The sequence below is a fragment of the Limanda limanda genome, chromosome 5 (genome assembly GCF_963576545.1).
Source record: "Limanda limanda chromosome 5, fLimLim1.1, whole genome shotgun sequence".
NCBI lineage: Eukaryota > Metazoa > Chordata > Actinopteri > Pleuronectiformes > Pleuronectidae > Limanda > Limanda limanda.
Genome location: NC_083640.1, coordinates 1,761,454 through 1,786,079, shown reverse-complemented (window position 1 = coordinate 1,786,079; position 24,626 = coordinate 1,761,454). Strand labels below are relative to the sequence as shown.

General features: G+C 46.1%; 2 protein-coding genes across 2 annotated transcripts; both read left to right on the top strand.

Annotated features, from left to right (window-relative positions):
• The first annotated feature begins 202 nt into the window (after nucleotides 1-202).
• sh2d3cb (SH2 domain containing 3Cb) lies at nucleotides 203-15,475 on the top strand. The gene is made up of 12 exons (XM_061071665.1): nucleotides 203-287; nucleotides 2,657-3,416; nucleotides 8,565-8,604; nucleotides 9,605-9,733; nucleotides 10,493-10,869; nucleotides 11,002-11,105; nucleotides 11,773-12,233; nucleotides 12,789-12,904; nucleotides 13,086-13,257; nucleotides 13,850-13,961; nucleotides 14,055-14,261; nucleotides 14,397-15,475. The coding sequence occupies exons 1-12, from the start codon at nucleotides 269-271 to the stop codon at nucleotides 14,564-14,566; spliced, it is 2,667 nt and encodes an 888-aa protein (XP_060927648.1). The 5' UTR covers nucleotides 203-268; the 3' UTR covers nucleotides 14,567-15,475.
• Nucleotides 15,476-19,148: 3,673 nt separating this feature from the next.
• tor2a (torsin family 2, member A) lies at nucleotides 19,149-22,955 on the top strand. Its single transcript, XM_061071563.1, has 5 exons — nucleotides 19,149-19,287; nucleotides 20,513-20,778; nucleotides 21,858-22,033; nucleotides 22,199-22,326; nucleotides 22,704-22,955. Exons 1-5 carry the CDS (start codon nucleotides 19,167-19,169, stop codon nucleotides 22,946-22,948), a joined length of 936 nt encoding a protein of 311 aa, XP_060927546.1. The 5' UTR covers nucleotides 19,149-19,166; the 3' UTR covers nucleotides 22,949-22,955.
• Nucleotides 22,956-24,626: the final 1,671 nt, after the last annotated feature.

Below are 24,626 nucleotides of genomic sequence, written 5' to 3'. Positions count from 1 at the left end.
CTTTAGGATCGAAGAGTGAGTGACACACACTTCCTGTGCAGCATGTTACTGGGTCATCGGATTGCATCAAGGCAGCAGAAAACCACAGTGACACTCGCTCGCCCAGAGCTTCCGCTGTGATGAGGAGACAGGAAGCAGCTTCTCTGAGCGGAGTGAAGGACATGTGCCTCATCATCATCACACTGCAGCAGCCAGAGGAAGATACAGTTCTCTACGACGTTTTCATGTCCGAGTTCTTCAGGAAACATCATCTTCAAACGTCTGAGCCATGATCAAACGGAAACTGAGTAAGTTCCACGTTTCTGATGCAGATGAGTAAAGTTGTTTTTTAAAATAATCATCAGAGTCTAACTCTCTAATGACCGTGATATAAGAGAGATGAGACAACACAACAGGACTTTATTTGTTCCTTCACTGCAATGATGTTGATTTAAACATTACAGATGTGTTCTTTATGTATAATAACTGTCTGAAAATACTCAATTACAAGTAGAGTTCCTTATTCAAAATCATACCGAATGCTAAAGGGTAATATTAGCAGCAAATGAAACATAATATTTCAAAAGTTGTAGTTGTTATTTGATCCACTGGTCCCCAGCCTCTGGCTCGGGGCCTTCAGAGGGGCAACATGTAAACGTGAGATGAGAACTGGGCGTTGGTGGAAAGTCGCCGAGTGGACGTGTTGACGAGGTTTCTAACACGTGACGTGAAACCTGAAGAACACAAAGATCTGAGGATGAAGAAGAGGAGCCGGACACGTAGAAGATGAAGACGTCCACTTGGAAACACGAGGAGATTCCAGATCTTCTGGTGATGAGGCCGACGCCGGAGTGAAGGAGCTGGAAACAACAACACTGGTCCAGCCTCCTGTTGCTCTACAGGCTCCGCCCCTCACCTGGATGTTCCCCTCACGTTCCTGTTGGTGTGAACCAGTCGGACCCGACAATCTGCTGCTGCTACACAAACACCAACTACACAACATGTCCAGACCCACCCAACTGTACGGATCATTTTCTGGAGTTCATGTCTAAAAACGGCTCCAGTGTTTTATGATGAGTCAGCACAAAGAGGCTGAGTTTAGAGACTGTGATCCATTGAGTCTGGTGTCGCTGTGTGTGTTTGTGTGATAATGTGTGTGTTTGTGTGCCTTTGTCTACTGTTCCACTCACACTGTGTGTTTTTGGTCCATTGTAAACGAAGCATAAACGAGTCTTTGTGCAGCATCAATGGACACTGGTGCGTCTGAGGGCGGAGCTTAGCTCAGAGCTAAGAAAAGACAGCGAGTGTCACTGTCTGCTCGCCGCTCGCTCGCTGCTCACACTTACCCACAATGCATCTGAGGGCCGCTCATTCAGTCGGGTTCGGCCTGAAGCGTCACATCAGTGAACATGTCGCTGTGCTGCAGCTTCTCTCTGAGCTTCAGGACAGAAGAACGCTCATGAGCGGATGTCACAGGTCACAGGTCACCGCCCCGAGAAGTGACAAAGCATTTTATAAAGAGGTAACGGAGCCGGCGAGCGATGAGCGACCACAGAGAAGTGTCACACTTCAACTCAACCCGACAGATAACAGTGCACGTTGAAAGACCATGGAAAACCTTTGTAGACCCGAGTGTCTTATTTTGATTTGGCCTTCGTGGTTTCTGCCGCAGAGAAGGCGAAACCATGAAACCTCTGAATTGAGAAACAGCTTCTGATTCCAAAATTATATTGGACCCTAACTCTTGTGTGTGTGGGGGGGGGAAGTGGCTGTTTCCTGTTAACTGGGTTCCTCTCACTCCTCTGACCTTTGACCCAGAAGCTCTCCAAGACTTTTGCTCTTGTTATTTGTGCAAAGTTTTCTTTAGCATTCAATAAAAGCACAGAGCATTGGTTTAATATCTTTCGAGTACAATCTTTCCATCTGTCTAACACGTCTCCTGGTTCAGGCCCCGACTCAGTTTGATCTGAACCTGCTGGACACGACATGTGGAGCGAAACAGGAAAACACATTAAACATTAAATATTCGTTCATCTGGTCGTTAAATATGTTCGAGGAGGAGAATTCTGTCTCTGCTGTGAGAAAATGAAAGTTGTGTCTCACTCCAGGAATGTTGTTGTCGTAGCCTTTAAACTCTCATCGGTTTCTATTCTGATCTGCGGCCCCTGGAGATCTCCGCAGTGTTTTATTATCTGCCCCCCCCCCCCCCCACCCACCCATCCACCCACTCCTCCATTTCCTCAGCTAAATATAGACAAATGAGCCTGAGAAAAAGAAGATGCTGGAGGTCCACATGCAAAGAAGCTGGGTTTAGTTTTTTGGACTTTATTTCACTGGAGGTTTATCAGGGCGTCTGCGTGAGAAGGTGAATGATAATCTTACTTTGAGAGCGTATTAATAAACTTATTAATAGGGCTGGGCAAGTTAACTCAAGTGATGAGTTAACTCGATTAATTATTTTATCTCGCATTAACTCAGGTTTGATTATTTTTTTGTTTTATTGTGAAAGTCAGGCTTTTATTTTGTGAAAGTCTGTTGCTGACTGCTGCGGAACAGGAAAAAAGAAAATAATTGGCGGATAAACAATCGAGTTAACTCATCACTTGAGTTAACTCGATTAAAATGAGTTAACTTGCCCAGCCCTACTTATTAATGAACGGTTTCCTTCTCCCTCCAGGTCTCAGGTGGTTCGGGAGCCTCAGCAATCTCTCGGGCCGCCGCTCCTCCTCCCCGGGCAACATACAGGCCCCGGAGCCTGATGGGAACCGAGCAGAGCCTGATGGGAACCGAGCAGAGCCTGATGGGAGCCGCTGTGGGAACCGAGCAGCAGCTGGGGACCAGTCCGTGGACGACATGGAGGCGTGTCTCCACAGCCCCGGCTACGCCCGCTCCAGTGACATGTACACACACGTGGGCACGGTGCCACGCAGCGACCGGCAGAAGAAGAGCTTCAAGGGTCTGAAGGAAAAGATGAAGAGGAGGAAAGAGGAGGAGGAGGATGGGGGGGTGAGTGGAGGGCAGGGCCAGTGCAAGGCGGGGGAGCATGTCCCAGACTCCCTCCTGCTCAGTGCCTTGTCCAGCCTCACTCTGACTGGTCTGGACCGGCCTGTTCCTGTTCCTGTTCCTGCAGCGACCCGGCCGCTACCCGCCACTCCGACCCCCAGCCGGGCCTCACCTTTGACCTCTGGCCCCGAAGGCTTCAGTCGTCCTCCAGGAGAACTCGATAAGAGCCGAGACAAGATCAAGGATGCTTTAGAAACCAGTAGACCTGTGAAATATCCATCCAACATGGCCACCACCGGACCCAAAGTGTCTCCAGCGCAGGACGTGTACGTCCCGATGGACCCGATCACCGAGGCCGCTCGAGACCCCCAGAGAGAGAAGCAGCAGAGAGACCCCCAGAGAGAGAAGCAGCAGAGAGACCCCCAGAGAGAGAAGCAGCAGAGAGACCCCCAGAGAGAGAAGCAGCAGAGAGACCCCCAGAGAGAGAAGCAGCAGAGGGACTCGGCTCAGGAGCCCAGGAGCCCCGGGGACGGGCCCCAGGACCAGAGGTGAGGACGGGTCACTGCACTGAAGGTTCCTAGAGGCTCGGTCCGGGTCTGGGTTTCTAACCTGTGACCTTTGACCTGAGGACACGAGAACTGAGGCTTTAAAACAAGAAAATAATCTGTGTCTCGTTTCATTAGAAGCTGAGAGATTATTTCAAACGTTTGAAATTTAAATCGTGAAACTATTTAATTTTAGAAAACATTTGAAATAAGTTGGTTTGTAAATGAAGCACTGACAGAATCTAAAATAAATGAAAGAATATTTCTAAAATTATATTTCGATATATTATGATAAACAATTATGCTGACTGCTACCATTACCAAAACAGAATAATCTGTGCACACTGGAATAAATTATAATATATATATATATATATATCAATATAGCTTTGATTAAACAGTGTAATATATTTGGCGTGTTTTAGCTTGAAAATTCCTATATAAAACGAATCAAACATATGACAATTTAAAAATGATTAATCTATTGTTGTGTTGTTATGAATGAAGATTGTAGAAGTGTACATGTGTACATACACACATACATATCTACATATTTATAAATATAGGAATGGTAATAATAATAAGGGGATGATGACAAAAAAGAAGATGACGAATCAGTGTAAATAAACAAATATAAATGTCGGAGGGTTGATGCTAAATCCAGGGAAACTAAAGACTTTCAAATGAAATCAGATTTAACTCTTTCATTTATAGTAATTACCAGGGCCGGGTCTAGGCAAGGGCCCCTCAAATAAATGTTATGCCCCCTCAAACTAAATCCTAATTTATAATAATAATAATATAATAAAGCACAATGCCCCCTCAAGATTTGTGGCTGCCCCCTCATACATGCCTTTCTAGACCCGGCCCTGGTAATGACTCAAATACTTCTTAATACCACCACGTTAAAACACGATAATGACGCGTGACTGAAGTTTTGTTTTACGAAAAGAAATATTTAAAAAAAAAATTTAAAAAATGAACGTGTTCATAATAACATCGATCACAGTAAAAAACAAAGTGATTGGCCAGCGGGCATGCGCGGCGCGTCCCCGCCTGTCCGCACAAAGTGAGTGAGCTGCTGGAGAGAGAGAGAGAGGTTCTGCGGGAGAGAGAGAGCGGGACAGGATGAGAGGAGCCGGAGGGTCGAGGTGAGAGGAGCGGGTTCAGGTCTGCTGGAGGTCCGGGTCATGGGGGGGACTGAGACCCACCGACGATAGAAGAGTGATCGATGATCGAGGTGTGATCGATCACTGCTGCGTGTGATCGGTGCTCGATGATTCCAGACACTTGACGTTAGTTTGAAAGGTGATAGAGAAACCAGTACAAGGTTTTACAGCGATCAGTTCAAAGTCAAGCTGTTTGTGTGTGTGTGTGTGTGTGTGTGTGTGTGTGTGTCTGTAAGTGTGTGAAAGTGTCTGTGTGTCTGTGTGTGTGTGTGTGTTTGTGTGTGTGTGAGTGAACGTGTGTGTTACATAAGCTCCGGCTCCTGTCAGAATAGTGATAAGACTTGTTGAGTCAGAGATGCTTCCGCCTGATTCACTCTGACCTGAGTCACACCTGACGCTGACCTCTGACCTCTGACTGTCTGTCACCGTCATGCAGGAGCGTCTGAGGCCTTTTCAAAGTTAAACTTTAGTAGTCGTGTGGATGAAGCCTGGATCAGAACTCAGATTCCTCTCTCTCTCTCCACCTTCTCTCCAGTGATGAAGCCAGGACGCCTCGGACTGGGCGTCGCCATCTTGTGCTGGTCGCTGCGTTAGCGTCCAGTCGGAGCAAAAGTGCTTCCTGTCGTCGACCTTGACTTTCATTCCAACAGAGTTTGGTTGGTCTCGTCCTCTCTCTGCAGTAAACAGCTTCAGCTCTGTGTGGACACGTGTAGCTGGTGTCATGTTTGGTTATTATGGGAGCGTTTGTGTTTGTGTGTGTGTCTTTGTGAGGAGTTCTTTGAGATGTACGTGTTACGGCTGCTGCAAACTAGAGGAATTTCAAATATTAATTGATTTAAAAAACACAGTATCCAACATAACGATGTAACCGATGCTTAATATGTTAATAGTTAACAAACAGACGGACCACACACACACACACACAGACACACACACGTGTTGTTTTCTAAGTTCTGATTCCAGAGACCTGGGAACTCACAGAAACTTGTGCGATTAATCGTGACATCAGGATAAAAACATGATGTCGGACACACAACAGCGACATATTGAACAAACTCATACAGTTAAGTTAAGTTTCTAAAGTTTCTAAAGTTTCTGCTCACTCAACCAATTTCTGCACCTTCTGTAAACTGGGTGAGAGAACCCTGGTTAACAGAAGGTCTGAATCAGACGGGAAACCAGGGCGATGATTCTCCAGCGTTCTGCAGGTGCTACAGCATTTTGAATGGTCCTCACTTTGTGTTTTCCTCTCCTCTGAACTCAAATTGTGTTGTTGAAGGTTCGTGTCAGGGAGCTGCGTTACATCATGAGTGTCGTCCCTGAAGAGGAAGTGTGTGAGAGAGCTGCTGGCCTCAGGAGCAGGAAGTGCTGTCAGACCTGATGCTGGTTGTGGGGAATGCAGCCCTGAGGTGAAGGGAGTTTCCCACCGAGCAGCTCGGTTCTCTGAGGAACACGACCACGCTGCAGAGGTTCTGGACTCATCCAACACAGATCAGAGCTGCACCAGCTGGGGTTCACTGTGGTTCTCTGGGTTTCACTGGATTCACTCGGGTTCTCTGTGGTTCTCTGGGGTTCTCTGTGGTTCACTGGGGTTTTCTGGGGTTCTCTGGGGTTCTCTGTGGTTCTCTGTGGTTCACTGAGGTTCACTGTGGTTCACTGAGGTTTTTTGGGGTTTTCTGGGGTTCTCTAGGGTTCTCTGGGGTTCACTGGATTCACTGGGGTTCGCTGGGGTTCTCTGGGGTTCCCTGGGGTTCCCTGGGGTTCTCTGGGGTTCCCTGTGGTTCTCTGTGATTCTCTGGGGTTCCCTGGTATTCTCTGTGGTTCTCTGTGGTTCACTGGGGTTCTCTGTGGTTCTCTGGGGTTCAATGTGGTTCCCTGGGGTTCTCTGTGGTTCACTATGGTTCCCTGAGGTTCTATGTGGTTCTCTGGGGTTCCCTGTGGTTCCCTGTGGTTCTCTGTGGTTCCCTGTGGTTCTCTGTGGTTCCGTGTGGTTCTCTGTGGTTCTCTGGGGTTCTCTGTGGTTCACTGGGGTTCACTGGGGTTCCCTGTGGTTCTCTGGGGTTCAATGTGGTTCCCTGGGGTTCTCTGTGGTTCACTATGGTTCCCTGAGGTTCTATGTGGTTCTCTGGGGTTCCCTGTGGTTCCCTGTGGTTCTCTGTGGTTCCCTGTGGTTCTCTGTGGTTCCCTGTGGTTCTCTGGGGTTCACTGGGGTTCTCTGTGGTTCTCTGGGGTTCACTGGGGTTCCCTGGGGTTCTCTGGGGTTCCCTGTGGTTCTCTGTGGTTCTCTGGGGTTCCCTGTGGTTCCCTGTGGTTCTCTGTGGTTCCCTGTGGTTCTCTGGGGTTCACTGGGGTTCTCTGTGGTTCTCTGGGGTTCACTGGGGTTCTCTGTGGTTCTCTGTGGTTCACTGGGGTTCTCTGTGGTTCTCTGTGGTTCACTGGGGTTCACTGAGATTCAGTGTGGTTCCCTGTGGTTCTCTGTGGTTCTCTGGGGTTCGCTGGGGTTCTCTGTGGTTCTCTGGGGTTCACTGGGGTTCACTGTGGTTCCCTGGGGATCTCTATGGTTCACTGGGGTTCTCTGTGGTTCTCTGTGGTTCTCTGGGGTTCACTGTGGTTCTCTGTGGTTCCCTGTGGTTCTCTATGGTTCACTGGGGTTATTTGTGGTTCCCTGTGGTTCACTGTGGTTCTCTGTGGTTCTCTGTGGTTCTCATGAGCTGTTTTCTTTTTGCCGACTTCATCTCAGAAACACAGAAGTTGAGTTGTTGTTATGTCAGAACCTGATCAGATACATGTGCTTCCTGTCCGGCCTCACAGAGCGACCCACATCGTGAATAATTCATAACACAATGATGAGCGATGAGTTCAGGGACAATCAGGGACAATCACACTGTCAGGGAGTCAAGACTATATGTTTTATTTGTGTGTTCTCATCTGTGTGTGTTTGTGTGTGTTGGCTGTGTGCTCTCTGGGTTTGTGCTTGGGAACGAAAGGTCACCTCCCCTGACGTTACTCACGGGAAATATGCAGCATGTTGAGGAAGAGCAGAGTGACCAGAAAACAAATAAAAAGAGGTTCACACTCAGATCGTTACCAGCATGGAACCTCCGGTGGGTTTCTCACGTCAGGTGAAACGTCTCAGCAGTGAAACACTGTTAACAGACACAAGGTTTCACACGGCTGCAGAAATGTTCCCCGTCCTCCACGGAGAAGTTTGTAGTGTTGCAAGATGTTGCTGGGTGGTGTCAGAGTAACGGGCGCTGCTGTGTTTGTGCAACAGGACGCACAACTTACACGTCTACCATCGTTACTGCTGTGTTACAGGTTGTGTGTGAAGTGTGATTAATCTGAAATAATTTCAGATTTGTCCCGCTGCTTCCTGCCTGTGAGTTCAAACTAAAGCTCCATTTATCAGTTTGTAGAAATCAGCTTAAATTAGACTTTGGTTAAACTGTAAAACATCAACCATTAATTATATTTCTTTGTTATTACGGTTTAATAACCCGTAACCCTTAGGAAATACGTGTATATCTTTAAATACAATATATCCCTTTGCTTTTGTAACATGCGTATCATTGGCTGTTCAGTTGAGTTGCAGTGTAATACTGAAGCATTGGACGCCATAAATCAATCAAATAAATCTAAAACTAAATTAAAATAAAGCCGGACGACATGACAGCTCCTGAAAGTGAAGCCGCCTCCTCCATGTTAGCAGACGGGACATGGACCAAACTAAAAAATCCAACTAGACGTTAAATAACAATTTGTTAAAGAGGGTTTCTGTCATTTTAGGAAGTTCTTATCACACCGATGTAGAAATAAAGCTCACGTGACTGTGCCATGTTTTAACGTGTGCTCGTCATGTGTGTTTCAGGCCGGGTCACGTGACCGACGGCAGTGGAGAGTATGTGAAGGTAAGTTTCTTCTTCACGTGGTTTCTGTTCTCGTGCTGCTCTGATTCACACGGTGACAGAACGGACTCTGGGAACGTGACCCGCTGCGTTAGAAAAAACAACAACAACACTTTGAGGCTGCAGCGGTTGCCAGGGGCGACCGTGGCGTCCGGCAGCTCTGGTGAAAGATGGAGGAGAAACACGGAGAGAGAGACGGTTTCCTGTCCATTGACTTATAATTGGATACTTCACAAACACACTTGTCTCAATGGGACACGCTGGTAATGAATGATAACACTATTAGTGAGGGGCTTAACACACACACACACACACACACACACACACACACACACACACACACACACACACACACTGGTCCTCACAAAGTCAATGGGCTGTTTGAGGGTTAAGACTTGTTGTTATGTTCAGGCGTTTAGTTTGGATGGTTACTTTTAGGGTAAGTAGCTAGGGAATGTGTGTGTGTGTGTGTTTCTGTGTGTGTGTCTGTGTGTGTGTGTGTTTGTGTGTGTGTGTGTGTGTGTGTCCTAAAACAAAACAAACAAAAGCATTCCCAGTCCATCCCTGGTGCAAACTCTTGATATACAGTATTTTTGGGGGTTTTGTTTTGTTTGCATAAAGACACGATAGACAAAGCTCCACTGAGTGATGCCCCCTCGTTGCCACGGTGACGAGACCCAGACCCCAGCATGGGTCTGGGTCTCGGGGCCCCTGGTATCGCCAGTGTGGGAATGCCAGAGCTGTCCTCTCTCGCCCGTCCCTCGCCCGTCCCTCTCTCCGTCCTCTCCTCTCCTGTGTTAAGACACATTCACTCCAACACCGAGCGGAGGAGCAGGATGACTCTCGTTCCCTCAGAGGACCAAACCAAAGTTTGTTGTTCCAGACGAAGATGGGATTTTGACCCAATGCCAACATGATGGGTTCATCTTCTCTTGTGTTTGTTGTGTGTGTGTGTGTGTGTGTGTGTTTTGTATCTGATTGTGTGTCTGTGATGCTCTTCAAGTTCTCCAAGGGGAAGTTCTGGTTGGAGCCGGCGTCAGAGACTCAGAGGAAGCAGCTGGAGGAGGAGCTGAAGCTGAGCGGCACGAACCTGAAGAGCAACGCCTGGTACCACGGACACATCCCCTGGGAGGTGTGCCCCACAACACACACACACACAACACACACACACACACAACACATTGTGCACTTCTGTCTGCTGGTGGCTGGCTGCAGTTAAGGTCACAACCTCACCTCCTCCATGTTAGCAGATAGGATATTGACTAAAGTTAAAACATATCTGAGTAGACGTTAAATAAATGTTTCTCAAAGATGGTTTGTGTCATTTTAGGTAGTTCTTGTCTCACTGGTGAATGTGAATGAAGTGTCCATGTTTCATCATGATTGACAGTTGACAGTAGAAACTCCCTTGTGGTGAACAGCTGGATCGGTCGGACCTCGATAACGAAGCTCCTCAATCATCACTGCTGCATGAATTCTGATCATTGGACTACAGTTAGCATTTTGAAGTTTTTGCGTTATTTCTGAGAAGTGGGAGGAAGTGGAAATGCATCTTCCGTCTTTATTTATAGTCCATGATGTGCAAGTTCTGCAAAGTTAAAAACTCGAAGCCATATGAGCAACTCTGGAACCCCCGCTAACAAACTCAGGTAACGTGAGAGCAGGTACCGATGTTTTTATACACCTGTCCGAAGTGGTTGACCAATCACAACAGAGTGGGCTTTATCGGGAGGAGGGGGCGGTCCTTAAAGAGACAGGAGCTCAAAACAAGTGTTTCAGACAGAGGCTGAAAAGAGGAACCTGTTTTTTTTAGGTGTTATTTGTTTTGACATTTGCTTCATATCCAATATTAGCAACATGTCACACATATAACATGAACTTTCCTCCCCAGGTGTCGGAGAGTCTCGTGGGTAAACATGGTGACTTCCTCATCAGAGACTCCCAGTCCAGTCAGGGAGACTTTGTCCTCACCAGCCACTGGGAGGAGAAGACACTTCACTTCCTCATCAGGAAGACGCTGGTTCAGGCCGGTGAGACGCACACCCGGGTCCAGTTCAGCCTGGGGGGGGGCGCCTTCGACACCTTACAGGCCCTGGTCCACTTCCACATGGGCAGCAGGACGGCTCTGACCCCGTGGAGCAGCGCTCAGATTCATCAGCCAGTTACCAGGACGCTGCCGCTCAGTTACCTGGAGACGGCGTTCTGCACCGTCACCAGAGGGCCGGGGGGCGGGGTCACGGGTGGAGAGGACAGGGTCCGTCCCAGGAGGTGAGGCTTCACCCACACGTCACAAGAACACATGGGACACGTGTCAGTGTTCACTAGTCACGTGATTTAAAAAGCTGCACAGACATAATGTCCTTCTGTGATCTGTCTCTGTCCTTGTCTGTCTCTGTGCAGTCCTTCCTCTCTCGTCCACAAGGGGGCAGACATGAGCAGAGGACAGGACGGACAGACTCGGTCCACTTCAGGAGAATCAACTCTCACTTCTCCAAACATCCACAGTGAGTTTGCTTCCAAACGGAACCTTTTATTCTATTCTCAGCCAGGTCTTCAGTTCACGATTCATAGATCGTTTCACAAAACACTTCCTAGCCTAAAGCTTTACGAATTAATTATAATGGTAAAATAAATAAACAAACCAAAACACACAAGAAAGGAAGTGAAAAGGTTTGTGTGTCGGCTGGGGGGTGAAATAAAGACCACAAGTTCCACTGTTGATTGATGGGTTGATTTAATTTGATGATTAAAAACATATACTCCATCTTGTCCTATGTTAGTTTTAGATTTAAGTAAGTGTAGTAATCTATACATTTTATAAAATCTTAAACGTTATAAGAATCCTGTAGTGTTATGAAATCCATCATTAGATCTCAACTAAAAACTATAATTTAGCTCAGGTCAAGCTTTTCACCAGATTATGTTCATACATTTTGGAGTCAACAGATGAATAAATTCGTAAACATGATCTCTAAGGCGTGTTTGGTTTGTATGTCCATGACTAAAAAACATGGATCATGTAAATCCTAAGAGTCTTAAGATGAGGAGCTCCCTTGTGATTCATTACAAACTCTTTTTTTATTTGAATAGCCCACAAAACAGACGATCTTTAAAAATCACATCGTAGAGTTGATAACGATCCTTCTTTGCCGTGTCGTCTTCCATCTCCAGCCTCACGGTCCAGAAGCCCTTGCTACCCTCCCACAACCCTTATGGCTCCATCTCCATCCTTCTCCAGGAGCTTGAACACCACTCAGGCCACGCCCTCCCCGAGCAGCACCCTCACCAGACAGCGTAACCATAGATACCATCCGAAGCCGGACCCTCCGTCCTCTGATGCAGACGGAAGCTGCTACACGGAGCTGTACCCCGGTCCTCAGAGCTACGTGGAGAGGCTGTGGGCCGAGGATGGGACTCTGGGTGTGGATCCACTGAGGCTGGAGGACGGGAACGTGTACTTCTCACCCGTAGTGGAGGCGTTTTCTTCTTTCAAACCGAGCAGGTACACGTCCTCGCTGATGCCTGAGCAGAATAAGCCTTTGGAGGTTGGGATTCTGCGAAGAGTGAAGGAGCTTCTAGCCGAGATCGACCCCAGGACGGCAGCCCAACACATCACCAAGGCTGACTGCATGGTACTGTTTAAAGCTACTCGAATCTATATCGACTATTCACTCTTATTTATTAAACTTTTCGGGGTCGTCTGTGAACTTGATAATTTCTTTGGAAATGTGTCAATACAGGTTTAGGTGGAACTCAGGGTGAACTAATTAGATTTTGTTGGTTAAAGGTCGAGGTGGCTGTGACCTCAGAAAACACATTCCTTTCCTGGCTTTACATACACAAACTACACTTACCAGCCTGTGGTTTTACACCCCCACCAGCCAGTGCCTCAAAGGCCAAAGCATAAATCAAGTGTTTCCCAGCACGCCTCCATCAGGAGAGTGTATCAGACAAGTATTCTGAGAGTTAGCAACCAGGTCAGTTTATATTAATCCACGAGAAAGATGAGAAGTAAACATCTGGCGTATTACCGCTGCCTAACATCTAACAGTTAGGTGATAACACAACTTTCTGATCATACAACTGCTACCTGCTAAACAAAATAACAGAATACAAACACTGCTGGTTTGTTACTGGGCATTAACCTCATTCAGGAGCAGTCCAATAAGTGTACGTCTGTTTCTCAGGTGGCCAGGATTCTGCCGGTGACCCCGGAGGTGCAAAGGATGATGGGAGTCAGCTCCGGGATAGAGCTGCTCACGTTGCCACATGGCCAGCAGCTGAGACTGGACCTGCTGGAGAGGTGAGGAGGAAATCCACTAGATCTAGATTTATATTATGATCTGCACCAAGTTGCACACACTCATTGATATCAGTCCCCTTAACGAACGTGGTTTTGTTACCGGAACTCTGTGAAAACGTAAAGAAAAGAAGCCCTGAGTGCAGTGAATGAAAACTTCCTGACGACCTCTCTCTCTCTCCAGGTTCCACACCATGGCCATCATGTTGGCGGTGGATGTGTTGGGCTGCACCGGGACCAACGAGGAGCGAGCTGGGCTGCTTTACAAAATCATCCAAATCGCAGCCGAGCTCAAGAGCACCATGGGAAACATGTTTGGTTTTGCTGCCGTCATGAGAGCTCTGGAGCTGCCGCAGGTAAGCAGGCTTCACTCAGACTGGTGGGTGGAGCTAGTGGTGGGTGGAGACATAGATATATATAAAGACTAGATGTCTCTCTCGACGGAGCCGGACGTCACCACATGGCGGCCATCTTGCCAGAGGTTGCTCGCTCACCCATAACATTGTGTTGGTCGTGTTAAATAACCATAACTTGCTCAATTTTCAACCGATTTTGAAATGGCTTGTTGGCTGGTTTGTTATAAACGTCAGAGATGTAGATATGACACTGCATACTTATGAATAATTATGTTATTTTCTAAAAAAATTAATAATTTATGCAGTGTCATAACTACATCTCTGACGTTTATAACGATCCAGACCGTTTCAAAATCGGTTGGAAATTGAGCAAGTTATGGTTATTTACCAACACAATGTTATGGGTGAGCGAGCTGCCCCCTAGCAAGATGGCCGCCATGTGGTGACGTCCGGCTCCGTTGGCCGGCAACGCAGACGAGACATCTAGTCTTTATATATAAATCTATGGGTGGAGCTAGTGGTGGGTGGAGCTAGTGGTGGGTGGAGCTACTGGTTCCCTCTCTGACATCTAACCATGTTTTCCGTCCTTCAGGTGTCTCGTCTGGAGCAGATGTGGACGGCGTTACGGCAGCGACACACAGAGGGCGCTATTCTCTACGAGAAAACTCTAAGGCCATTTATGAAGAGCCTCAATGATGGGAGAGGTAGAGGCCCTTCTACACATCACCCCCCCTCCCCCTCTCACCTCTCTTCTTCTACCTAAAGCTGACTCTGTGTGTGTGTCTGTCTCCCCTCAGAAAGTTGTCCTCTGTCCAACACCACCTTCCCCCATGTCCTCCCCCTCTTGTCTCTGCTGGAGAAGAGTGTGGCGTTGGGTGAGGGGACGGAGCCCTGGGAGACGTTGGAGGTCGGTATGGACGTGGTCATGTTCCACCTGGGGGCGGCGAGGACCATCGCACAGCTGGGCGGCATTTACCAATCCAACGCTCAGAGCAAACTACAAGGTGAGCAAAGTCAGGGGAGGACAACCTCCAGGCTGTGGCGTGGTGTCGCTCCGTGTGGGGGCAGCATGGTGGGCGCCGGATAGAGAAACCGTCTGAAACAAGCAAAGACATTCACACTTTAAACTGATGTTGCAGGTTTCCAGGAGCAGGCCGAGGTCCTGGAGCTCTTCCTGACAGACTTCCAGCTCAGGTTGCTGTGGGGTAGCAGGGGAGCCCCGGAGAGCCAGGCTCTGCGATACACCAAGTTCGACCAGGTGCTGACGGCCTTGTCCAACAAGCTGGAGCCGCCTCTCAGATCACACTGACCTCAGACCTGGACCAGTGGCCGGTCCCATTCCCCCTCATGGAGTCTGTTCTCAATGAAACCTACTCAGCAGCTTTTGGAAGAGTTTGCACAATGATGTTTTAAACAGGGAGGTTCCTGCCACAAATGCACACGAGTGGCAGTTTGACTTTGGACATGTAACTCTGACTCTTATCAATGCACCGTCTCTGTCGGTCAGACACTTGAAAGCTGAAGCAAACCTTCCTGTCGCTCTTTGATTCAGATTCCTGATGAAACTTCATTCAGAAGGACGACTACAGGCTTCAAAGTGGTTCTGATTCTTAATGCTTTGTTTTTGTACCGTGTTTGAAACCAAGCCCGACTGGTCTGACTCAGGAGAAGCATTCAAGAGTTGTTGAATAAATGGACGACCAGACCAGATAAACAAGATCATTCAAAGACTTTACAACTGATCAGTTATTCTTTTAGAACAAAGATTTCTCTGTTTCCCTGGAATACTGTTAAAGATGGAATGAGATGAAGGAGATGGAGATGAACCGACCCTGAATACAATGGTACATCACAAAGGTACACAACGTTTGTACTGCCTTACATAGCGTTAAAGTCTAATCTGTATATGAAATATACTACTTTGCATTTTATTAGACATATCCAGGTCCATCGGTGCATCATTAATATGTTAATGAGTCTTACCAGAGGACTTCATCTGTTCCACAGTGAACTCAATATTAATATATGACCTATCATATCAGATATGAGTGTAAACATGTTGTTTGGTGCTTTTGTTCCTGAGATGAGGCTGAGCCTCCGTGTGTCGATTGGTTAATATATAGAAATGTTGTTGATCTTAAGGCTGGACCTTCCCCTGAATTCAAATGTTCACCAACTGTATCTTATATTGTAAAACCAAGTAACATAATAACATTGTATCTGCATTTATAAAATTAAATTCTTTTGCATTCTGACTACTGTTATGTGTTCATAAAGATTTTTCTACTATTTTCACATTATCGGATTATGTTTTTTAACCTTTTTCTTATCTTACATCATCATAACTGTTTAAAATGGAATGAGATGAAGGAGCTGAAAATAAACTGACACTAAATAAATGACTACATCACACAGGTACACAACATTCTCCTACCTTACATAGTGTTAACATCTAATCTATATATTCTATATATAGAATATAATACATCTATGTGGGCAAGGAGGGGGTTTGGAGAGCATCTCCAGCTGAACCAGGGGGAGTTGGCAGAGCTCTGGACTAAAGGCACCAGGAGAGCAGCCACGAGGGACAGTGAAGACAAAGCTGAGCCTCCACCACGCCAGAGGAAGCTGCTGGACAATCTTAGTTTAGGTATTTAAATGTTTACCTTTTCTAATCACAAGCAAATAAAGATGTTGAAACCTGAGTGGTTTGGGTCTGGCTGTTGTTGGGGGAGACCGGTGGCAACGTCTGGAGAATTATCCAAAGTTCAGCGCAGGTCTGAAATCAGCTGAAGAACTGCAGGCAACTGCAAGTGTAACTGGAAAGTTGAATAGTACAAATACCCTGAAAGAACAACTGACACACACTCTCACACACTCATATACACACAGTCACACACTCACACACACACTCACATACACACACTCAAACTCACACACTAGAATACGTCAACTTGAAAGGAATCAAAGAACTAAAGGACTCAAAGCTTGACTTTGATCCAACTCCTTGAACTGATGTTGGTTGCAATCAAAACATCAAAGGTTTATTGAACCATAAAATTGAGGATCAATTCAATTAAGTGATGAACGAGCGAAAAAAGAGAAATTTGAGGACGACACTGAGGAAGTTGAAGAGACCGGAGAGACAAAGAGGAGAAAATGGAGACGATTATAGAGCTTGATGTATGATTATCATTTCAATAATTGACTATTTCAATAATTCTGGTTGAAATGTATTATATGATCATGAATAAAAATGAATGAACAACAAAGTAGTGATTGTTATGTTTCACAGGAAAGTGATTCAGAGCAGGCGAGTGCAGGTGGTCTCAAGGAAGCCCAGTGGAGAGAAAGAGAAGCCAGAGCTGCACTGGAGGAGGACTTGAAGCAAGAACAAACTCAAACAACCCGTCTGCAAGAGGAGATTCAGCACATGAAGACACAAGGGGAGCAGGTGAAGAACTGCAAGCTCCAGAGGGGTGATGAGGCTGGAGTCTCCCAGCAGCAGATGGACGGAGAAGAACTGATCTTAACTCAGGAAAACCAACGTCTGGCCTCTGAGAACAAAAGGCTAAAAGGTGAACTTCAGGATGCTCTAGAGTTTGGTGAAGAAACTGTCAACGTCCTGAAACAGAAGACTGATCAAAATCAAAAACTAGCTTCTGAGAAGAAAAATCTACAAGATAACCTTGAGGAGGCTCTACACCTTGCTCATCAGGCCGTCATCTCCCTGCAGCACAAGGGCACAGAGAAACTGGACCAGCTGACTCTGAGAAACCACCAACTGGCTTCTGAGAACAAGGAGCTACAAGATGGACTTGAGGATGCTCTGCATGAGAAAGACCTTGCTCATCAGGCTCTCATCTCCCAGCAGCTAAAGGAAACAGACTATGACCATCTGACTCTAGATAATTACCAACTGGCTTTTGAGAGCAAGACGCTACAAGATGAACTTGAGGCTGCTGTATGTGAGAAGGACCTTGCTCATCAGGCTGTCATCTCCAAGCAGCAGGAGGAACTGGATCAGCTGACTCAGGAAAACCACCAACTGGCTTCTGAGTACAAGGAGCTACAAGATGAACTGGAGGATGCTCTACGTGAGAAAGGCCGCACTCATCCGGCGGCCTCCAAGCAGCATCAGGTCACAGATAAACTGGACCAGCTGACTCAGAAGAATCACAAATTGGCCTTTGAAAACCAGAAGCTACGAGGTGAACTTGACGATGCTCTACGTGAGAAAGACCTTGCTCATCCGGCTGGCATCTCCCAGCAGCATAAGGACAAAGATAAACTGGACCAGCTGACTCAGGACAACCATCACTTGGCTTCTGAGATCCAGATGCTACAAGATGAACTTTACGATGCTCTACGGGAGAATGGCAGTGCTCATCAGGAGGCCATCTCCCAGCAGCAGGAGGAACTGAACCTGCTGATTCTGGAAAATCACCAACTGGCTTATGAGAACAAAGAGCTACAAGATGTAGTTGAGGATGCTCTACATGGGAAAGACCTTGCTCATCGGGCTGTCATCTCCCAGCACCAAGACGACACATATAAACTGGACCAGCTGACTCAGAAAAATCTCCAACTGGCTTCTGAAAACAAGACGCTACAAGGTGAACTTGAGGATGCTCTGCATGAGAAACACCTTGCTCATCAGGCTCTCATCTCCAAGCAGCATGATGACACCCATAAGCTGGACCAGAGGTCTCAGGAAAACCACCAACTTACTTCTGAGAACAAGACGCTACAAGGTGAACTTGAGGAGGCTCTACGTGAGACAGAGCTTGCTCATCAGGCTGGTATCTCCAAGCAGAAGAAGGACAAAGATAAACTGGACCAGCTCACTCAGAAAAATCACAAATTGGCTTCTGAGAACAAGAGGCTACAAGGTGAACTCGAGGATGCTCTAGAGTCCTCTGATAAGGCTGCCATCTTCATGCAGCAGAAGGAAACAGAATCTTACAATCTGATCCTGGAAAATAGCCAACTGGCCTCTGAGAACAATGAGTTGAAAGGTCACCTCGAGGACGCTCTACATGAGAGTCAGCTCGCTCGAAGGCAGAGCCAGAAAGACAGAGACGCTCGCGGCAGACTCAAGGAAGAATTCAATAAGGAGAAAGCCCAGATCTTGCGAGCATTGAAAAAACTAGATCGGCTACAGAAAGCGTCCGCAGATGCAGGGGGGATGATGCCAAGGATGGAGAGGGAACATATCAGAGCTCTCTCTCAGGGACTAGAGTAAATCATGTCATAGAAAGACGATATCATCTCTAAGAATCAAGCTACGATTGCACTACAAACACGCTTCACAATCTGCAAAGAAAACGCGTTCAGCGCTTCAAAATGCATGTGCTCGGGCCCGTTCAGTGCTGCTTCACAGCCCTAGAAATTGTAGACATTGTAATTTTGTTTATTATTCCTATAATAACCATATTTTCCTTTGATTCCTTTGTATACTGAAAAATAAAATTATTCAATATGTTCATTGTCTTTGCTTTTAAGGAGGAATAAATGAAATATATCATCCTGTTCATGATTATAGATAATAGTACTGCTATATTTATTTCTTTACCCATATGATTTATATTGTTGTCTTAATGTGATGTTGATGTAAACACATCATATTAACTCGTGGTGTGTTTTTATTCATGTTCATAACTTCAATTTATAGTGTTTTTAATTGTGAAAACAACGAATCAGCGACCGAGTCTGCCACCGAGCGACCACATCCGGAACCTGCGTCACTCTGACCTGTGAGCCTCCAACGTGTCCTAACCGGTGCACCAGACTCCAGGTGCCTCATGGGAAATGTAGTCCCCCTCCTCACACTGCTCCATGTTTCTCCACGGCTTCCGGGAAGAAGAAGGAACTACAAACTGAGCGGTGGTCGCTGGGGCAAGTCCAACATGGTGCTCGTCCGCTGCGCGCTGTTTCTGTTCCTCTGCAACCCGGTGTGCGCAGTGTTCCAGAAACTCTACTGCGCCATTTCAGAAAGCTGCGACTGCGACTTCAGACCGCGAATCAGAGGTACGACTAGCTAACCCCACTGACTTCCTGTTAGCCTGCTAGCTAGCCTGCATGACTTCCTGTGAGCCGGATAGCTAACCCGAACGACTTCCTGTTAACCTGCTAGCTAGCTTGCATGACTTCCGGTTAGCCTGCTAGCTAACCTGAATGACTTCCTGTTAGCCTGCTAGCTAACCTGAATGACTTCCTGTTAGCCTGCTAGCTAACCCGAATGACTTTCTGTTAGCCTGCTAGCTAACCCAAATGACTTCCTGTTAGCCTGCTAGCTAGCCTGCAGCCTGCCGGACTTCCTGTTAGCCTGCTAGCTAGCCTGCATGACTTCCTGTTAGCCTGTTAGCTAACCCGAATGACTTCCTGTTAGCCTGCTAGCTAGCCTGCATGACTTCCTGTTAGCCTGCTAGCTGCTCACACAGGATTAAAGTTCGTTTGTTCAGTGAACAGAAACTCAAACGTGGCTGATTAGTTTGTTTCATGCGCAGGAAGAGTTCACTCACCGACATGTTTGTCACCGAGTCCAGAAAGAGACAGATTCTTACTCAACAGCTAACATGCTATGCTAGCTGCGGGGGCGGGTCCACTTGCCCTAGCTGCAATCTGATTGGCCAAAGTGCGGTCACTGATATTTAGAACAACAAACTTACCAAACAAGGTTCCCGAATGTGAAGTAATTCGTAAATGTAGAAGTAAATACAGTTTGCAATGACAATTCTTTTCTGTAGCTCTACAGTTACATATTTAAACATTCATTATTTATCTGTGTATATCTATATTTATTAATTTTGACATTTATTTACACAATTCTACATTTACTCGTTTATTAATTTCTGTATTTCTACATTAATTTAAAAACTCTATATTTCTGTGTCTGTATGTTAATTAGGTGGGTGTGTTTAACTCTTTGTTTACAGTGGTGATCAGGTCAGTTACTCAGGAGCTTTGCAGGAAGAGAAGAAATCAATAAGTTCATCTAGAAATAAATAAATAGCCTTTCTCCATAGCAAACTTTGTTTTTTTTTCCATTTATTTAGATATGTGATTATTTATTTCTTTATAGTCGCATGTTGCCCCAGAAACTGAGTGAAATCTGAGTAGTTCTTCATTGTTTTTAGTTGGTGTTTGTTCCTTGCTCCTTGAATGATTTTAACATTGTGTTGTCACCACTCAGCTGTTGAGTATTATGTGTTAACATTAACTTCACACGTGTCTTTTATTCCCCTACGACCAGACTTGGAGTGGGACCTCTACAAGAATGTCTACGGACAGCACCTGGCCCAGGACATCGTCTCGGAGGCGGTGGCCAGTTTCCTCCAGAATAAAAGCCCAGACCGCCCCCTGGTGCTGTCCTTCCACGGCTCCTCTGGGACGGGCAAGACTCTGGTCAGCTCCATGCTGGGAACTCATCTGTACGGCTCAGCTATGAGCAGCCCATTCGTCCACCAGTTTGTTCCCACGCTGCACTTCCCAATGCCTCAGCGGGTCAATGAGTACAGGGTGAGTGAGGGATGAGTCTGAAGGTCTGAGTCTGAAGGTCTGAGCCTGAAGGTCTGAGCCTGAAGGTCTGAGCCTGAAGGTCTGAGTCTGAAGGTCTGAGCCTGAAGGTCTGAGCCTGAAGGTCTGAGTCTGAAGGTCTGAGCCTGAAGGTCTGAGCCTGAAGGTCTGAGCCTGAAGGTCTGAGCCTGAAGGTCTGAGCCTGAAGGTCTGAGTCTGAAGGTCTGAGCCTGAAGGTCTGAGCCTGAAGGTCTGAGTCTGAAGGTCTGAGTCTGAAGGTCTGAGCCTGAAGGTCTGAGCCTGAAGGTCTGAGTCTGAAGGTCTGAGCCTGAAGGTCTGAGTCTGAAGGTCTGAGTCTGAAGGTCTGAGTCTGAAGGTCTGAGTCTGAAGGTCTGAGCCAGACGAAGTGTGAAATAGGGCTGAACGATTTGGGGAAATAATCTAATTGCGATTTTTCCCCCCAATATTGCGATCGCGATTTAATATACGATTTTTTTATTTCATCCTCTTTTTTTTCCCCAACAAAACATAATGAATGATTTAAATATGACCAACACAATATTAGATACATTTAGTGTCAAATATTCTTTAAAATTATAGGTGTCTTACTGCTCCCAAGTCAGTAACATTTCACACAACTGAAACATAGAATTTGCCTCTACTATACTTAAAAACTTAAAAATACTTAAAAATATTTTGTAAAATCAAAGTAAATAAAGTTATAAATCAAAAACGGAGAAATGCACAGGCCACAGGCCGCTATCCTGTGGATCAGCAGAGTTTTGTTGACAGCAGCCCGGTGCCCTACTCTCGTTCGCACTGTTATGATCGCGCACGTTGCGATTAGGAAATCGCGTTTTATCATATCGCCATTTTATCGCAAATGCAATTAATCGTTCAGCCCTAGTGTGAAAGCTTCAGCAGGAAACGTGTTGAGATCTGTTAAAAACGAGGATTCACTCATATGCCAAAGATATGCTAACATGGAGAAAGTACAGTTTGCTGGATAGACAGATTCTCCAGGTATTAGCATGGTTTGGAGATGTGGTCTGAACGACATGTCCCCCCACTCTGGTTTGTAGGAGGAGTTGAAGCTCTGGGTCCAGGGGAACCTGACGGAGTGCGGGCGCTCCATCTTCCTTTTCGACGAGATGGAGAAGATGCCTCCAGGCCTCATCGACGTCCTGGAGCCGTTCCTCGGTCCTTCTCACGTCGTGTTCCGCACCAATTACCGCAAGGCCATCTACATCTTCATCAGGTACAAAGCCGATATACACACACACACACACACACACACACACACACACACACACACACACACACACACACAGTCTATACATGTATCACTGGAGTCTTCACTGTGAGAAAATAGATCTTATATATATATGAGTTTGATATAATAATCTGTGTGTTTCCCCTGCAGCACCACAGGAGAGGAGGTGATAAACAAAGTGAGTGTGGAGAACCGAGAGGCTGGTCGGGACCGAGAGGAGATCAGGTTGTCCGACCTGCAGGACGCCATCGCACAGTCGGTCTACAACGACACCTCAAGTGAGTCGCACACGTCTCGATCCCTCCACACAACAAAGAAGAATTCTGTGTCTTGATGTTAAACTTTGAATATGACTAAACTTTGAATAAACAGGTGAACAGATCTTTGTGCAGCTGCAGATCTTCACTTTGTATCTCAAGTCTGCTGTTGAGGAATTTCTTCCCAGTTTGACCAGTCGGACTCAAAGATGAACTGATGGAAATTCCTAAGAATCTGCGGGAAAATAACCTCCCAGTCAATAGAACAGAACATTAACATTCATATTCATTAACCAATGGACCATAATAATCTGTGTAACTCTGCTCAGTGATGAAACAGCCTCTAGTGGATTTGCTGGATCACTGCTGTGACATTAACTCTGAGTTTCTTCCTCCAGGCGGCTTCTTCCACTCCAGCATCATCCAGCAGAAGCTCATCACTCGCTTCGTCCCCTTCCTGCCGCTGAGCCGGCGCCACATCGAGCGCTGCGCCCGCTCGCAGCTCTGCCAGCAGGGCCGGTGTGGCCGCAGTGACGTGGTGGAGGCAGTAGGGGGCGACATGGTTTACACTCCGGCTCCGGGACAGTACTTCTCCACCACCGGCTGCAAGGCCGTCTCCGCCAAGATCAACATCTTCCTGTGAGCCGGGGGGGGGGGTGCTGACTCTATTTTTTAAGGACAGACAGGGAAACGCCCCCTGAGGTGAAACACAGAACTTCACGTTTGCCTGAATGAGTTTCTGCCACGTGGAGGTCAGAGGTCAGATGATGCCCTCTGCGCTTCAACCAAACAGGAGAGCTTGTTCCCTGAGTCTGAACCCGGGACACGTCTCAGTCTCTACCTCAAACCCAACCCCCCCCCCCCCTTCCTCTCGGTGATGCAGTTGGTTTCCTGGTGTCAGATTTCTGAAGCGAGACTGAAAAATGAATAATCTTCTCCCAGACACGTCCTCCTTTCACACGCTGACCCCAGTGAGACCTGGTCTTCACCTGCGTCCTGAGGGATCTGATCACATGACCCCACGTGAGTTCCGATCCCTCAGGACACTCGGGTCAGCTGACGTCTCTGCTAGAATCACAAGGACACTTATCTGTGGCCAGCGACACCATATCAACACTTCAAATGAGTAAATTAATGAACAGAAATGACCTCAGTGATAATTAACATATAGAGGAGGAAGTTGGATCAGATCACAGGAGACACGTGTTTCAGCTGCTGGACGTCTTAGTGCCTTGCTCATCTGTTGGCATCCAACAGCAAAAGAAAGGGGCTCGGTCTATTTTATCTCAGATGCAGTTTCTGCTTTGTCTTCATAGTTTTTAGAAAAAGAGAGAGTGAAAAAAATGTCCATAAAGACTTTTTAACGTTTGAAAATTTGATTTAGTGAGAACTCCTTCGTGCACCAGTGAAAGACTCAGTTTGTTGTTTAATATTCAAGAATGTTTGAATGTTGGAATGTTCGCCTCTACGATGGAACAAACTTACAGCTTTTCAACAGAGAAACAAAAAATATGGAGAGAAAAAAAATCATGATTCATTTTAAAAAGAGATGTAAAGTTAAGTCTGTGTCACTTCCTGTCAGATTCAGGAAATTCAGGATAACTATTTTACCTTAAAGCAAGAAATTAAGAACTTTTAGAAATAATAAATCGTATTTTTGAAACTTAAGGATTTTCCCATTCAGGAGTTTTTTGGGGGATGAAAAATAAGTCAAGTAAAACTTAGGTGATACTTTAAGAGAAAACTATTTCTACCAACTAAAGGAAGAAGCTGGTGGACTTGACTTCAGGCTCCAATCTGGGTGCACATGTGCACTTTAACCACCAGGAGGCAGTAGAGACTTACTTTTACCGAGCGAGGAAGACGAGCTGCAGCTCAGTGGTTTTTATTTCATTTAAATGACAGTTTTGATATTTCTAATGTAAATGTGTTGTAAACAGTGACAACACTAGAACTGCACTTTAGAACCTGGAGGCCTCTGGAGCCAGGACCAACACTTTGAGTCATGAAGTTTACTTTGTTATTACAACTTATTAACAGGTGTGAACTGTTATTGACTGCATTAAATTGTGACTGTATGAATGACTGAAGCAGAAAGTTTTGCAATAAAAAAACACATGTAATTAACAAACTACTCTCTCATATTTATTATTTATTCATTAATTGACTTACTTCAGTTCTGTTATCAGTGGAAATTCAAATCTTTAACCTATAACAATAAATGACAAATCAGTTTTGTTAAGCAACAGACGCAGAATTTTTAATATATAATAATTTTCAAGCTTGTTTGTGTTCCAGTGTTTACTTTTTTGATCTTTAAC